The sequence below is a fragment of the Stegastes partitus genome, unplaced genomic scaffold, assembly GCF_000690725.1.
Source record: "Stegastes partitus isolate 25-593 unplaced genomic scaffold, Stegastes_partitus-1.0.2 Scaffold601, whole genome shotgun sequence".
Lineage (NCBI taxonomy): Eukaryota > Metazoa > Chordata > Actinopteri > Pomacentridae > Stegastes > Stegastes partitus.
The window spans coordinates 182,597-198,595 of NW_007578332.1; the positions used below are offsets into that span (position 1 = coordinate 182,597).

Genomic DNA, 15,999 nt, shown 5'->3' on the forward strand with positions numbered 1-15,999 from the left:
TAAGTGGAAAGGAAATCCACTTTTATATGTTGTTCCATAACACACAAAGCCACTGTAATTTTAGGTTCATCTTACACCGTAATGCTAAATGATCATCTGTTGTTGTGCATCAGATGTTTACAACGGGTGCAGCTCTTGTATAATCTCTGGACACACAACCTGCCCGTACCGGTTATCGTGACTATTTTTCCGTTAAAAGTATTGATTATGACTATGAAGCACATAAAGAGACATTTTTTGTTGCTGTTTTCCCGGTTTTTCTTCTGCGTATTATGTTTCTGCTGACCTTTTAGAAAGGCGGGATGCACTTACAGGAAGGCCTAATGGCCGCCGAGATGACATAAGACAACATCATTTGTGTATTTGGGCCCCATCAGCAGCACCGTGGGGGTTTACATACAACATGGGTGGAGGAGTAGAAGCAACACTGGCATTAATGATGCTGGTGATGTCGTTTAGCTCCAAACAACACATTCAGGGCAAACTGCTCTGTAAAAAAAAAGAATGTTGTTTTTTTTTACTTTTTCAAACTGTAATTTACAAACAATTTGCTTTTATTCTACAGATTTCCCTGTTTTGTTAAATTACAGTAACTAAGTATTAATATACATGTGAATGTAAAAAGAAAAACCCAGAATAAAACTGTGAACATATGACCATAAATTACGCTATTATTTTTTTTTTTTACTACTGCATTTCAATCAGCTAAATTAGATTTTTTTTTAACATATATTTTTTTATGTATACTTTTTGATCATTATTTGAAAGAAAAAAATATGTATATTAAGGATTGAAAATTATAAATTATTTATAAGTAGTTATTTTACAGATTTTATTCGTTTCTAAATTGCAGATAATATCTAGTAAAGTGACTGAAAAAAACCCGATTAATTTACATGTCGAATACATAAATAAATAAATAAGTAAATAAATAAATAAATAAATAAATAAAACAGCCCAAAATTGCACATAATGCGTGCATCAAAAATCTTTGCTTTTACAAATAGTAATTTGTTGTTTCCAATGTGTGTAAAATTACTCTATTTTACATTATTTAACTCAGTTAAATACTATCCTTATTTTATAGATATTTGCATTTTTTAAAGAAAAAAAAATGTGTATATTCAGGATTGAAAAATGGTTAAAAAAAAAAAATTATGAAGTTTTATTCTACAGAGTTTCCATTTTGGACATTATAGATAATATCTAATAAAATCACAGAAAAATGTAATAAATATTTACATGCTGGCTGTAAAAAAACAGGCCAAAATTTGTTTATAATTTCCACATTAAAAATCTTTTTATTTTTGGATTACAGTGTGTGTGTGTGTGTGTGTGTGTGTGTGTGTGTGTGTGTGTGTTTTACAGTGTTTTATGTCCTTTTAGGAGGCCAAGCTCAAGAGCTTTTGTATGTTCTTACTGGGACCATCAGTTATTAAATATGGGAACAACTGAATAAATGAATTTTAGTGTTAAAGTGGAATAAGTCCAACATCTGTTACTGGATGGGGAGAACTGTAGTGGCTATCCTGTGTATTTTCTCAGACCCGTTACGATGTGTGGCGTCGGGTCCTGAAGACGTTCTGGGCGGTGGTGGTCGGATACTCCATGGTGGTGCTGATCGCCATCTACATGTATCAGTTCAGGAGTGTGTCCGGGCTGTTCAGACAGATCATGGGCATGTCGGAGGACGGGTGAGTAAATCTGGGAATTCATCTAATAAATATTTTTGTCGAGTCTTTCTAAGATGATGCAGGAAGGTTCTTTGTATTTGGGGCTTTTGTCACGACCTTATTACAGACTTGGCTTTTTAAAGACGCTCATATTGTTCCTCCTGTGTCACTCTTTAGTCTTCGGGACCTGGGTTTGGAGCGGTACGACACAGTGGAGCTGTTTGCACGTATTCTGCTTCCTGCTGCATTCCTGTTGGCTTGTATCCTCCAGCTGCATTACTTCAACGCAGACTTCCTGACTCTCACCGACCTGGACGACGTACCTGTCAGGCAGGCTTCCAGGTGAGACAGCAAGAACACACTGCACCACACAGCCTTGTCTGAAGGTCAGATTCAGGTACAGATCCTTCCAATTAGTGCAAATATAGAATTATGATTATGTTCAACGTCAAGACAGAAAAATGCAAAAGCAGCTCGTGAAACTGCACTGACATACTGAGGCTCTGTTCACACTTAACCCTGTGTTTCTGGTTATTTTTTGCTCCTGTTACATTTACACTGCAATATGAAGTCCTGCACCTCTATGGAAACAACACAACCATTACAAACAGTAGAGAGAACTCTGAAATATGTTTACTGAACACAGGAAACAGTTATAGTGCCATAGATCATTCAAAGCACAAGATCAAAAGCTGTACTGTATTATTTATCTTGCAAAAACGGCAAAAAATCAACATGTACAACATTTTTCGAAGTGGCCACAGGTGTTACCAATATTGGAAAGCAAAGGGGGATTCTGCATGCTGTGGATCAGGGGTGCCCAGTCCTGGTCCTTGAGAGCCCCTATCCAGCATGTTTTAGATGTGTCCCTCTTCCAACACACCTGATTCAAATGATCAGCTCATCATCAAGCTCTGCAGAAGCCTGATAACGATCCTGATCATTTGAATCAGGTGTGTTGGAAAAGGGAAAGATCTAAAACATGCTGGGCACCCCTGCTGTGGATAGTCTATTTTACAAGCTCTGGTCATATTTTTTACAACCGCTGCACTCAAAGTTTTTCACATTACTCTGTACATCAGCTCTAGGAAGATGTTCCACCATTCTGAATGTGATCCAACAACTCTGCATACTGGTTTTGTACCATGCTGCATTTATTCTGTTCATCCAGTATGTTTTACTTTCCTCTCAGTCTCTCTTGTCGTCTCTTGTCTGCTCCGTGTAAACACTGCCGGCAGTTCAACTGAGAAGTCTGTTCATTTTTTGTCAAGTGACTGTTGGTTATGACCTCTCAGTTGCACTCAGGAGCACCGTTTTTTGTTTCTTTTACAGGATCTGGTGCAAATAGTTTATTCTTTGTGATTTTTTAAAAAACATAGCATTTAGAATGAAGTGATGTTGATGAAAAATCACAACGTTCAGCTTGGATTTGGTCACATTTACTTAACTGCAAATCACACATGATTAGTTTAAGAAAGTTAAAGATTTGATGATTATTTTTGTTTTACAGTTTCTGAATCGACTACTTACTGTAATATGGGTGATTTTTAAACGAGAACACGACTTTCAAACTTGCTGGTGGGTTCAGTGGTTCAGAGGCTTGGTATGTGTCTTCAGTGATGCATGTTTAGTGATGGGTTGTTGTTCTGAACCAGCGGGTGGCAGCAGTGTCTTCATCATATCTGCTGGGAATGACAAGAACTAGAAGAAATCAGCATTTTGCTTGTTGCTGTTGCACCACTTTATTATGATCCTGTTACGACCCAGCCTCTAGGGTCGGCTGGATATAACTAAAAAGACCAGATGGAAACGGTTCAGGCAAAGGAATTTATTGCTTCGTAACGTAAATGAACATAACAGAACAGTGACGATACAAAAGAAGATGGTGGATGTTGGTACCAAACAGAACCAAACGAAACTAAACTAAACTCTTTAGCCAAACTTTAAATCTAATGGCAACATCCACACATAACAAAAGAAACTAAAACAAACTGGAAAACACAAGACTTCTTCTTCACAAAGTTACACAGCTGCTAACAGGAGTCATAGTCTGAACTGCGACTCTCACGAAACTCCAACACCGAGTCAGCAGCTGCCAACAGATGTTACATTAACACAAAAGACACAAACCGAGAGGCACCAGGACCGACTGGTCACACTAAATCCCAGCCAGCCCCGACTGAGAGGTTACTGGTTGCTTTCATAGCCAGGTGTGGTGATTGGTGGGTTGGAGGAGGAGTGATGGTGGTCCAATCAGGTGTAACTGGAGTCGGGAAGAACAAGGCTGAGAGTAGGTGGGGATCTCCAGGGCAATCATCGCTGATGTCTGGCAGGCAGGTGTGGTTCTTGAGCACCGACTTCAGCTGGGCCTTCGCCAGCCATCTTCCCACACAATGATCACAAGTCCACCACATATGACGGCACAAACACCACCGTAACAGATCCCAATGCCGCTGGTGCACGACTGAGTACATACTAACTTTAATTGAACATTGCCTGAATAACACTGATACACTTAGATCTGGTGATTGTGACAAATTATGTACGAGAGTATTCACTGATTTTATATTCTACTCAAAACAGTGCATAACATGTGTAAATAAATAAAAATAAAATAAAATATAGGAATAAAATAGCAGTCAGAACATTTGACTGCTAGCTGTACAGAGTATCTCTGTCTGTGTTCGTCTAATCCATCCGTCTCTTCATCCAGACAGGAGGAGCTCAAGAGTTCAGTCGCTGTGATCGCTGACACGTAAGCTCTGCATTTGTTCTGTCATAAACATCTTGTCACGCTCACATCTCACACTCTTTGTGTTCAAACCCAATAAAATCACAGTTTCACATTTTATTCATTGCCTGTAGATATAATCAGTGTTTGAACCACATTGATTGTTTGTTACACTCATTGTAATATTTATATTTAATCCCCAGCATCAAAGAAAACATCGAAAAGTTCCAGAAAAGGTAAGAAACCTGTAGTTTTTATTTGTTGTATCAGAAGTAGTGTTTTCATCCTGTATTCTGTTTATTTGGGATAGAATGTGTTTCTAGCTAATAATAAGTTGTCATTTTTCGAGTGTTTTGGGGACAGTGCCTTGACTTAGAACCAACAGCTAATTCTCTGTTTGAATACATGGAGCTGTTCTGTCTCAGTTAAGTAGGGTTGTTTTTTTTCTTTAACGCATTTACTCCCTGTTGTCCGGCAGGCTCGTGAAGGAACAGATGGGAACCGGGAAAAGTCAGGAGACTCTGGACAGCATCGGACTGCAATCCACCTCCGAGAAAGGAGCCGAGGAGCAGGACGAGACGACAGGAGAAGGTAGCAGGCATCCAGAAGACTGGAGCTCCAGTCGCCTTTTGTTGGGTCGATTTGTAGAAGTACTGATATGGCATTATAAGACTATGGACTCCTTAAAAGCAATGTGTTTTTCTTAGGCTGGCTCCAAATATGACTTTTATGTGAGTGCCAGTCGTGAATTTTAGGTAGAGCTGTTCTATTTAAACTGTGAAACTCTTTGGATGTTTAAATTGGCTCACATGCAAGCGTTACTGTTTGTGTTGAAAAGAGAATTCAGTCAGTTAAGTTTGTTTCTGATTCTTGATTTTTAGAAAAAAATAAATAAATTGTGATATATTTTCAGATTCAGTTTTACGGATATGACAGTCTGTTTGAGCGTGACCAGAGCTGCAGCAGTGACATGTTGTTAAAACTACATCTGATGCCTTTGTTACCATCTGTTTCTCTCAGAAACTGCGCAAAGCAGTCGTGAGGACAAGTGGTTTTTGATCGTGGACCGGGCGAGTCTGCTGCTCGTTCAGGCTCTGTCGGGGCTGTTCAGGCTCCAGGAGCTGGGCTGGAGACTGCTGGAGCTCCACAGCCTCAAAATAGTGTCTACTGGCATCATCTGGGTATCACTGCAAGAGGTGGGAGGACGGATTAGTGCAAGTTACAAGCATGGAAATGTAAAGATCAAATCGCCAGGGCCTTCTGCTCAACCAACTCTGATTTGCTTAAAAGGTTTTTTTTTTTTTAATGAACTATTGATATTTTTAATGGTATCTTTGAAATTTTAGATGTGATATATCAAATACTTTTCGAGACAACTGAACAAAAACTTCCCATCGACCCACATTCAGCACATTCTTTTGCACATTCAAATTTGAGGCTGTTTTGAAGCCTAAAGTTTTGGTACTTCTGATTTTCACACTGATTGGGAATCTGCAATATTGGACAAGTTGATCAGATCATCTCTAAATATGAGGAGGGTGAAATGTAAAAGGAAATTAAATGTGACAAAACAAAAGACGTGCTGAAAGTGGGTTGATGGGCATTTCTTTAAACATTTTCATCTTGAAAAGTATTTGATAAATCAAGCTATAACTTCTTTATAATCTCCATGTATTATGCTAGAAAATGTTGATGCAAATCAGGGATTGTTGAGCAGAAATTTGAGGATTTGCAATGGAATGATCATAATGCATGTGTACAAATTGCCACCAAAAAATGAAGAGCAATCCGCTGATAATGATTTATTCAGTGTTAATTTAATGGTTATTAAACCGTTTTCTCCTTCTTCATCTACGCCTCCTCATCATACCAGAAATAAAGCTGAAGTCCCTCAATATAGGACAGACTATTATGCCTTACAGAACAGATTTATAATCCATGAAGATACCTGGAGACACAAGGATTTCAGAGGAAAGACAAAAAGTGGTTTCTGTTCTTGCAGGTGTCGCTGATGAACTCGCTCTTCCTGGTCCTGTGGGTGTTTGCGCTCCCGTTCCCACGGTTACGACCTTTGGCCTCCAGCATCTCTGCCGTGTGGGCCTGCGTCATGGTGGTGTGCAAGATGTTCTACCAGCTCAAAGTCATCAAACCTCTGGATTACTCCTCCAACTGTACTGCGGTGAGTGGAGCGTGTATATGTGTGTGTGCATGTGTGACTTTTTTTCAGCTATTTGTACTTGTAAAGCACTTTGTAGCTTCTAATATTGATAATATTTGTAATAAAGACGTACAATCAATATGCAGCAATGCATACACACTCTGTACACTCTGGTTTTAACTCATCTATCGTGTCATTTATTCCTTTTTAGTTTGTCTTTGCAGAAACTACAAATGTCTGCCGTGTTCAGGCTTCTTCTTCTTCTTCTTCTTTCATATTTAAACACAAGCATGCTCTGATAATGACTCTAACCTTCCCGCTAACCCTCCTTTGTTCTGCGCCTCTCAGGGTTTGCTGCCCTCCAACAGCTCGGACCTGGATGAGCTGAGGGGAAACATGGTGGAGCTGCTCAAGAGGTCGATTCTCTACGTGGAACCCGTCGATCCCGTCTACTGGTGTGGAGCTCTGCGCAAGTGCGAGGGTCGGATCCTCCCGTGTCTGAGGGTGAGCTGCCAGAGTCTGGTTCCTAGAAAAACCTGCTTTTGCTTTGATTTTGCATCATATGATTTTATCCTGTTAAATGTGTTCTAATGTTTTCTAACAGTGGATTCGTTGTTATGAAGCCTAACAGGAGGCTGAAGATCTCAAAGCTGGTAACTGCAGTTTTAATTATATTGACAGGTTTTTCCCAAAAATGTGATTAGATTTTCCTACAAAATTCTTCACATAAGTAGGCATGACAACTGTGAGGATAAAGCATTATTATTATTAACTAAATAGAATTATTAACGTCATTATATTCACAATATTATGTGAGCATTTTGATTATTGTAGGAGCATACCTCCGAAAGAATAAAACACATCTACACTCTAAAAGTAATGTCTGGCCTCAACAACAACAAAAAAATATTAAAGTAACAACTTCCATCAATCTTTTTAAATTAAGGATAATTTTCAACCAACAAAAAATGAGTTGGGGGAATTAGCTTTTCTGCTGCAATCAGAGATATTGTTTAATGACACTGACTTAATGATAGGAAGCATAAACACAAGTTTTAAAGTTGATTACTCATAAAAATGTGAAAGTATTATTTCCATGTTATGTAAAGGGATTTTTAAAAAACGTAATTAAATAACTATGAAAACAAGATGGCATATGCGTTAATGTTTGCTAGATAGAGGAGGGCAGAGAAAATTGTTATCAAGATAATTTCATTAAATTCACTCAACTTTAATTTAGTTTTAAATATCTAAAGCAGAAATTTGAGTTGAAATCACACAGAAATGTTCAGTTTATGCAATGACCATCATTAGTATTTTAACCCCACTGTTCAAAATAATGTTTGCAGCTAAAATAGATTATCTAAATTATCTAAATTATATTTTTTATGTTATTTTTTTGCAACCATGCATTTGATTACGTAGTGAGAATTGGTCCTTTGAATGACTTTTTAGAGTGAAACCATAAAATATTTCCTAAAATTCTTCAGTTAAATCTCCCTTCCTCCTTTTGATTGTGTGTCAGTTCTGTTTTTGTGCCTATAAAGTGTGTTTTATGTTGTAGAACCACCTGATGGTGTTGGGGCTGCTGGTGTTCGAGGCGACTGTCCATCGCCACCAGCTCTACTTCCGTCTCCATAACGACCTGAAGCCTCCACCTTTCAGCATCATCTTTCAGGGAATCACCAGGCAGCACCTGGACCACGGCATCCTGCCCTGCATCAAGTACTTCATCAACTTCTTCTACTACAAGTTTGGACTCGAGGTAATTGTTTTAGATGCTGAAATCGGTCTGCGTCTGTTTGTATTTTATATCTTTTGTTAATATGCAGCATTTCCTCTTAGATCAGTTTGATTGTGGCGGTCAATGTGATCGGTCAGAGGATGGATTTCTACGCTCTGTTCCATTCCTGCGCCTTATTGGCTGTTCTGTCACGGCGGCGCAGGAAGGCGATTGGGGAAGTTTGGCCTAAATACTGCTGCTTTACGGCCGGGCTCATGGTGCTGCAGTACCTGCTCTGCATCGGCATCCCTCCGGCTTTCTGTGTTGGTATGGACACTTTAAGAACTAAGATAAACCATAATTTCAATGCAGCTGCTTAAAAAGACGATTTTTCCTGAGCACCTGGTGTGGGATATAATGTACTTTTTAAAATATCCATAAAAAGTGTCAGACGATTGCTTTGAAAAAATGAATTTGAAAAGATCTCAAGGGAAAAAGTGACTGCAGCATTATACAAGCATACTTTAATGAGAGATTTAATGTCCAAAAACATTAGAGCCATGAACATAAAGCATGAAAGATTTCAAATTCACCAACTAAACAAACCAAAAACAAAACTGCAGATATCCACTGTCATACTCAGGCTGCAATTAACAATCGTTTCCCTTATTTTATTTTATTTTTTTTAATCTGGCATTGTGATTTTTCAGTAATAAAATGTCAGAAAATAACAACAGAAGCTCATCACAGTTTCTCAGATCCCAGTGTGAGGTTTTCTGATGTAGAAAATCTGATTATAAAAGTATATAAGAGTACAGGTATCATTCTTTCTTTCTTCCTTCCTACAGACTACCCCTGGAGAACTGCATTTGAGCCTTTGACCTCTAACGTTATTAAGTGGTTTTACATGCCCGACTTTGCCATGAGACCAGATCCTACGTTCATTTTCTGTGAGTTGATCCTCCTTTTCGAGCCTCTTCTGTAACCCCTCGTGTCCGATCCGCTTGTTCAAACTCCCCTCCGGCTCCTCTCGCCTGCAGACGACCACCTCCTGCTGCTCTGCTCCTCTCTGCAGTGGCAGGTGTTTGAGGAGGAGAACCGGGCGGCGGTTCGCCTGCTGGCCGGAGACAACGTTGAGATCAGCCGCAGTTTGGATCCTTGTTCCTTCAACCAGTTCATACCTGTCGACAACTTCCTTCACTGCAGGTCAGAAACACTAACCTTACTCTTCAGATTTTTTTATTTTATGTTTTTACACCTTCTACCTTTTCAAAAGAAATAATTACGACTGTAATAATAATATCCACCACTGTTGATGAATAATATCGAGTGCTGCTCATTGTAATAATGAATAAACAACAATCCAGACAGATTATTAGTTGATTAGTCAGCTGACTTGAAATATTTTAGCAGTTTATTTAAATTGTGATTTATATAATTGACTTAGTAAGCCATGTTTGTTAGCTATTTAGAGCTTTAGCTTTGTTGGGGAACTTGCTGTGGGTTTTTTGAGATTCTATTGGCAATTAAATAATAGAAAATTAACTTAAACTGTAAAATAAATGTATTAGTGTGAGACAAATAGATCGTGAAATACACTGAGTCATTAGAAAATCCTGCTAAATATGCATGTTAAATGTGATGCTACAGTTAGCAACAGGTTAGCTTAACTTAGCATAAGACTGAGTAGAATTAAAGTAATCTCTTGGTTTCTTTTAAATGTTTCTGATATACAAAATGTTCATTAGTAAGCTTCTGATGTGTTTGCAGGTGTATTTTTAGAAACTGAACAGAGCTAGTTCAATGCTAAACCAGTTAAGAACTGCCCTTGTGGTATGTCTTTATGCTAAGCTAAGCTAACTCCTGCCAGCTGCAGCGTCACATTTAACATACTGACACGAGAACGCTAACTTCCGTAACTCTCAGAAAGAAAGAAGTAAGACGTTATTTATCGATCTGCATTTATTTATTAGAAGAAAAATGACCAGAACTTTCCTGCATTTAAAAGTATTTCCTGTTTCCCGTCTCCTCAAAAACAACATTTTCCTTTATGTAAATACACAGAACAACAACATTAATAGAATAATTATGGGACTCTGTGGTTCTCACATGTTCTCCTGTTTTTATTTCTGCTTTATGTCCACGTCTGCGTCGTCCCCAGGAGCTACCTGGACATGGTGAAGGTGTTTGTTTTCAGCTATTTCTTCTGGCTGGTGCTCTGCCTCATCTTCATCACCGGCACCACCCGGATCAACATCTTCTGTCTGGGCTACCTGGTGGCCTGCTTCTACTTCATGCTGTTTGGAGGCAGCGTGCTGATGCAGCCCGTCAGATACATCCTGAGGCTGTGGGACTGGCTCATCGGATACACCTGCTTCGTGATCGCCATGAAGAACCTGCTGTCTGTGAGTTCCTGTAAAGAAAGGAAACAAGTTCAGTGCCTTTATCTTTCCAACCTTTTTCAACATGCTTCCTGCTCTCTGTCCTTCAGCTCGGAGCTTGTGCCTACCTGGACAGTCTGCTGAAGAACAGCTGCTGGTTGATTCAGGCCTTCAGCATGTTCTGCACCATTAAAGGCTACGACGTCCGTAAGTGGAACAACAACTGTGTGTCTTGTGTTCCTACACCGTGTGTAAGCTGTGTTTTAAACAGAGAAGAAACTGTATTGTTAGGAGATGGCTCCTAGTTTTAGGAAGTGGACCCAATAAGGCGACAAGGGAGGTGGGTTGTAAAAGGAGGGTTTTTAAATCGGGGAAGGAGTGAGGACACTGAGGAAGCAGGAGAGGGAAGTGCTGGTGCACGCTGGACTTTGTGAGGGGATGTGAGAGGGTTTAGGGCAGGGGTGTCGACATCCGGTCCTCGAGGGCCGCAATCCTGCATGTGTTAGATGTTTCCCTCTTCCAACACACCTGATTCAAATGATCAGGATCGTTATCAGACTTCTGCAGAGCTTGATGATGAGCTGATCATTTGAATCAGGTGTGTTGGAAGAGGGAAACATCTAAAACATGCAGGATTGCGGCCCTCGAGGACCGCAGTTTGACACCCCTGGTTTAGGGGGCTCCAGCGGTGTGCTCCAGTGCAGGGGGGGGACTCCATGTTCCGTGGAGAGGGTGCTCGTGACGGTCGGGATCCGATGGGGGAAAACCTGGAGGGCTGCTGCTGCTGGTTGCCTCGAAAAGGCTGGACAGGAGACACATCAGGTTGAGGAGGCTCTGCAAAGGATGCAGACACAAAAAACGTCAGCATAGATCTGACAAACAACAAACACGAGTACTCGAGATTAAGCGTGACCGATCTACCGCTCGTAGAGGAGTTAGTCCTCTGGCCACCCATCACGGGGAGAAGTCAGCTTAAAAGCAGCACTGATTATGATGCGGGACAGGTGTGGTGGATAATGAGCGAGCGAGTCCCCGCCCAGCCTGAAAGTGCAAAGCACAGCAAAACTAAAACACACAGGAAATACAATAACCAAAATAAAAGCACACAACACGAATCCCAACATGTGTAAGAGTTCAAATTACATGAATGCTGTCATTGCATAGCCTTTTACACATTATATGCTTTGAGTATACTAGTTTACTTTAACAGCTGTTACTCTGCGTAACAGATTTTGCCGTACATGACATATATTTTCAAATGTTTGTTACAGAAGTTTTCTTTCTGATATCTACAGCTAAAAACTGGTTGCACTGTAATAATACAAAAAATGTTATTTTATGTGTGAAAATTTCAATAGCATTTCCAGAAATAGACTGAATTTACATTGAACTTTGAATAAACCTATAATCGCCTCTGTTTTTCAGAAAATTGTCTTCTTTTTTTAAATATAAAATGTTAAAATTCATCTGCAATTTCAACTTAAATTTACAAATAATTCCTTTCTATTAAATAGATTAAACAGTTAAATTTAACATGAATGCCTACAACACATATATTTCTAAATTTAGATCTAATTACTGCCAATTAATAGGAAAAGAAGTAGTGGTTTAGTATATCACATTTGTTTGTTTAATCACAGACATCCTGTATAATTACAAACTTTCACAATAAAAAATATAAAATAAATGTGTTTTCATCAGTGTATAAAATCCATGACACTGGTAATAAGTCAGACTACAGTTTTAATCATTATGTATAAAGTGTATTTATAGATAGATTAGGTTTTGTGGATTTTATGCTCATGTACAACATTTTAAAGCTATTTTTTATGATTTTGTTTTTTTTTAGTTTTCTAGTAATACTTGATTTGAAAACCCAAACTACACATGTTATTTAACTGCGATATACCACATTTTGAGTACTAAATACTGTGAAAAGCTGTTTGCAGCAGCTTCATATCTGTGTAACATTTACTCTTCTGGCTGTAGTTGAGATGAGAAAAACATTTCTAATATTAAAACTAAGCTCAGTGTAGTCTGTAAAGGATTCAGAAAACTTTATTGTCCATCTGTTGATGTCCTCTGACAAGTCTTTTCAAAGTTACGACTATTTATTCAAACATAACTCTGTGTCTGTTTCAGCGGATCCTGACGATGAGTGTGAGCTGCCGGAGGGTGAAGCCGGCATCGTCTGGGACGCGATCTGTTTCACCGTCCTCCTGGCACAGAGAAGAGTTTTCCTCAGCTACTATTTCCTCTACGTGGTGTCTGACCTCAAGTCCTCTAAGATACTGGCCTCCAGGTCTGAACTCTGCGTCCTCTTTAGGTCCATAGTGTACTTTAAAGCAGCACAAGGGAGTTATAGGAACAAGATGAGCAGACACAGAATACAGTGAGCAGTAAATGTTTGAACACTTGAAAGCTGGATAAACTTTGTTGGATAAATTAAACTCAATCAAGCTTAACATGATAGGCAAAGACGTCCAACTGTCTTTTGATAAGGAAGCATGCAGTATTTGTGTCACTTTCAGCGGTAATCAATCATTTTTTTATGATTTCCTAATCATTTTCTCTCTTTTTTTTTTTCAGGAAAATCTAAGTGATTTGATGCTAATTGTACAGAAAATAGTAATTTGCATGAAAGTCAAACTCCATTTAAACCCAACTAGATAAGTAGGTATACTGGGAAACATGATTGTTTCAGATTTTGTTGTAGTCGGTGACCACTCAGTGGGCTGGACCAGAACGGAAAAAGGCACAAGGTTAGGGAAAAACAGGTTTTATTTTAAGGGAATAAGGGAGTGAGGAAACCAGGGAGGCAGGTGAGGGAATCCGGGGCTGGTACGCTGGTGTCGTGAGGGGGAGTGTCCTTTCTATGTGATTATCCGTGCGGCTTTTGCTTGTATGGCGTCTTGTCCGTATATGGTGCGCGTGTGAATGGTGAGGTTTCAAACCCGGTGCTCGTGTGGTGTTTCTTCCGTGGTGCTCTTCCCGTGTCAGTGCTCGAGTGAAGGAATTCCCGGCTCGTGAATCCGTGGGGGCAAACCAAAAGCTGGCGAAGTGGGGCTGGAAAAGCTGGAAACAGGGGCTGGTGGAGGAGATGCTGGAGAGGGAGAAAAACACACACAGTAACTCATAGGCTCGAGAAGATAAGGCAAAAACACATGTGCTTCGGCTGGCAGCTAGATATACCAGAGGAGAGTTGGCAATCATCTCGCACTGGAGCACAGAAAGACCAGTGGCTTTATCCAGTGTGTAACGAGGATGATCAGCCACAGCTGTGATGGTGCCGACGTGTGCTCCTCCAATCAGCCCCGCCCAGCCTGGAAAACATTGAGACACAGACACTCCAGCTGCATCCAGAAAATGTTAATAAAAACAAATACAAAAATCACACAATCACCACAAATTTTCCATATTTTTTTTCCAGGAAAATCTAAGTGATTTGATGCTAATTGTACAGAAAATAGTAATTTGCATGAAGACAAACCCCATTAAAACCCAACTAGATACGTAGGTATACTGGGAAACATGATTGTTTCAGATTCTGTGTTTTGACCTGATCTGAACTGACTAAAAGACTCTCTAGGTTTTGTTTAGCTGGGAATAATTAGTTGGAAGTGTTTCAGGTGAACAATGTCTCTGATTTTTTTTATAATTACCAACAACAGATAGCTCTGTGTCATTTTATATTTCTTTTGCATCTTAATTTCAACAACACCAGAAATATAATTTGTCAGTGTGTGAATTTTATGTCTCTGTTTAGGAAACTTGCTCTTTTGTTACTGCTTGTTTCAGTTTCATTTGTTGTTGTAGAATTATTATAATACCTAAAGTTACAGAACACCAGGCAGAAAGACAAAGAAAAGTAAAATTACAAGCAGCTGAAAAAAATCAACACCAAAAGCAGAAAAATTAATTTGTTCCTCTGCGTCTCTTGACCTTAAAGGGGCGCTGAGCTGTTTGAGGCCAAAGTGAAGAAGCTGGTAGCAGCCAGACTGGAGATGGAGAAGAAATCAGTGGAGACACTGAAGAAACAGTAAGACACACACAATTGTCACATGAATTAATTAACAACAGAATTCCCCCTCCCTATCCCCCATTTAACTTCTCCTTAAAGGAGAACAGTAAGTGATTGATTAAACTTTCTGCTCTTTTCTTGCAGGATGGAGAAGATCAAATCGAAACAGAAGAGTCGGCCTGCACCGGCAGAAACAGAAAAACCTCCTGCTGATCAGGAGCAGGTCGCACTGGGTAACGCAAGTCAATCTGTTTTAGCTCGCGCATTATTATCTAATTAAAAAAATAACAACACGGCTTTAATTCTCTGAGACCCAAAGTAAAGTCTACCAATGTGTTTAAAAGACATGTTGTGTTTAAAAAATAACCAAAATGGCTCAATTTTTAAAGCTAGTCATCTGTAATGTGCACTTTCATTGAAAAACGTAAATAATCTAAGCTTAACATCCTAATATTTGATCAAAATTATTTTATTTTACATGCCTCGTATGTAGTTCAAACAGGTTATAAAATTGTAAAAAAAATCACGTTGATTGGGGTTTTTTTCACGATTTTTGTAGAAACTCTTTTCTTTTCTGTGGCATTCTAACCATGTCATACTGCACACATTACATTTCTGGCTTCTCTCTACTTCTAGCTATGGTTGTGTTCTTTCCACAGAGGTGCAGGACTTTATATTGCAGTTATAGAATGCGCCCAGAGTGGATAAGGATGTGACAGCAACATAAAACATCCAGAAACTGCTCAGGGTGCAGAAGGTTAAGTAATAAAGTACCAATCGCGATATTAGGCTGTATAATTATGGACTTAAATTCCAAAAACATTTCTGAAGAGTGTATTTTCATGATGCATCAGGATCTTCCCATGATGACAAGGAGGCTCTCCTCTCTTGTTTTATGGTTTATTTATACCTGTGGAAGTATCTTTGGTCTTCATCGCTAAAAAGGAGAAAGTAAGGCAATATACGGGATAAATAAACAATATCAACTGTGTTTTCCAGACAATGAGGAGAAGGCAAAAAAAGATGCAGGAAAATGGTGGAAGCCCTGGGTCTCTCAGCCTGGAGGTGAGCAGCAGCATCACACGATGCAACACGGAGCTGTGGACAAACAGTTAAATAAAGAAAGTGCTGAAATGGGAAAAAATAAAGCTCGACTTTACGTTTTGTCGAATTCTGTTTGCCACAGTGGAAAACAACTGCGGCTACCACCTGTTTGAGAGCGACAGCGAGGAGGAGGAGGAGGAAGTTCCAGAGAAGAAGGAGGAGGAGGAACCACCGAAGAAGAAATCTGCTTTCCAGGTGAGAGCCAGAA

The 15,999-nt window shown here is 39.4% G+C and overlaps 1 protein-coding gene across 1 annotated transcript in view; it reads left to right on the plus strand.

Moving 5' to 3' along the window:
- The window catches only part of LOC103362780 (piezo-type mechanosensitive ion channel component 2), a 50,646-nt gene that overhangs the window by 18,403 nt on the left and 16,244 nt on the right, over positions 1-15,999 (plus strand). Inside the window, exons 16-34 of the mRNA XM_008289263.1 lie at positions 1,546-1,694; positions 1,851-2,015; positions 4,387-4,428; positions 4,608-4,640; positions 4,883-4,995; positions 5,425-5,600; positions 6,407-6,583; positions 6,911-7,066; positions 8,127-8,327; positions 8,408-8,612; positions 9,134-9,235; positions 9,326-9,491; positions 10,447-10,690; positions 10,777-10,873; positions 12,809-12,968; positions 14,616-14,705; positions 14,832-14,920; positions 15,687-15,752; positions 15,874-15,986. Coding sequence (XP_008287485.1) covers positions 1,546-1,694; positions 1,851-2,015; positions 4,387-4,428; positions 4,608-4,640; positions 4,883-4,995; positions 5,425-5,600; positions 6,407-6,583; positions 6,911-7,066; positions 8,127-8,327; positions 8,408-8,612; positions 9,134-9,235; positions 9,326-9,491; positions 10,447-10,690; positions 10,777-10,873; positions 12,809-12,968; positions 14,616-14,705; positions 14,832-14,920; positions 15,687-15,752; positions 15,874-15,986 — 2,544 coding nt within the window. The remainder of the gene's footprint in view (positions 1-1,545; positions 1,695-1,850; positions 2,016-4,386; positions 4,429-4,607; positions 4,641-4,882; positions 4,996-5,424; positions 5,601-6,406; positions 6,584-6,910; positions 7,067-8,126; positions 8,328-8,407; positions 8,613-9,133; positions 9,236-9,325; positions 9,492-10,446; positions 10,691-10,776; positions 10,874-12,808; positions 12,969-14,615; positions 14,706-14,831; positions 14,921-15,686; positions 15,753-15,873; positions 15,987-15,999) is intronic.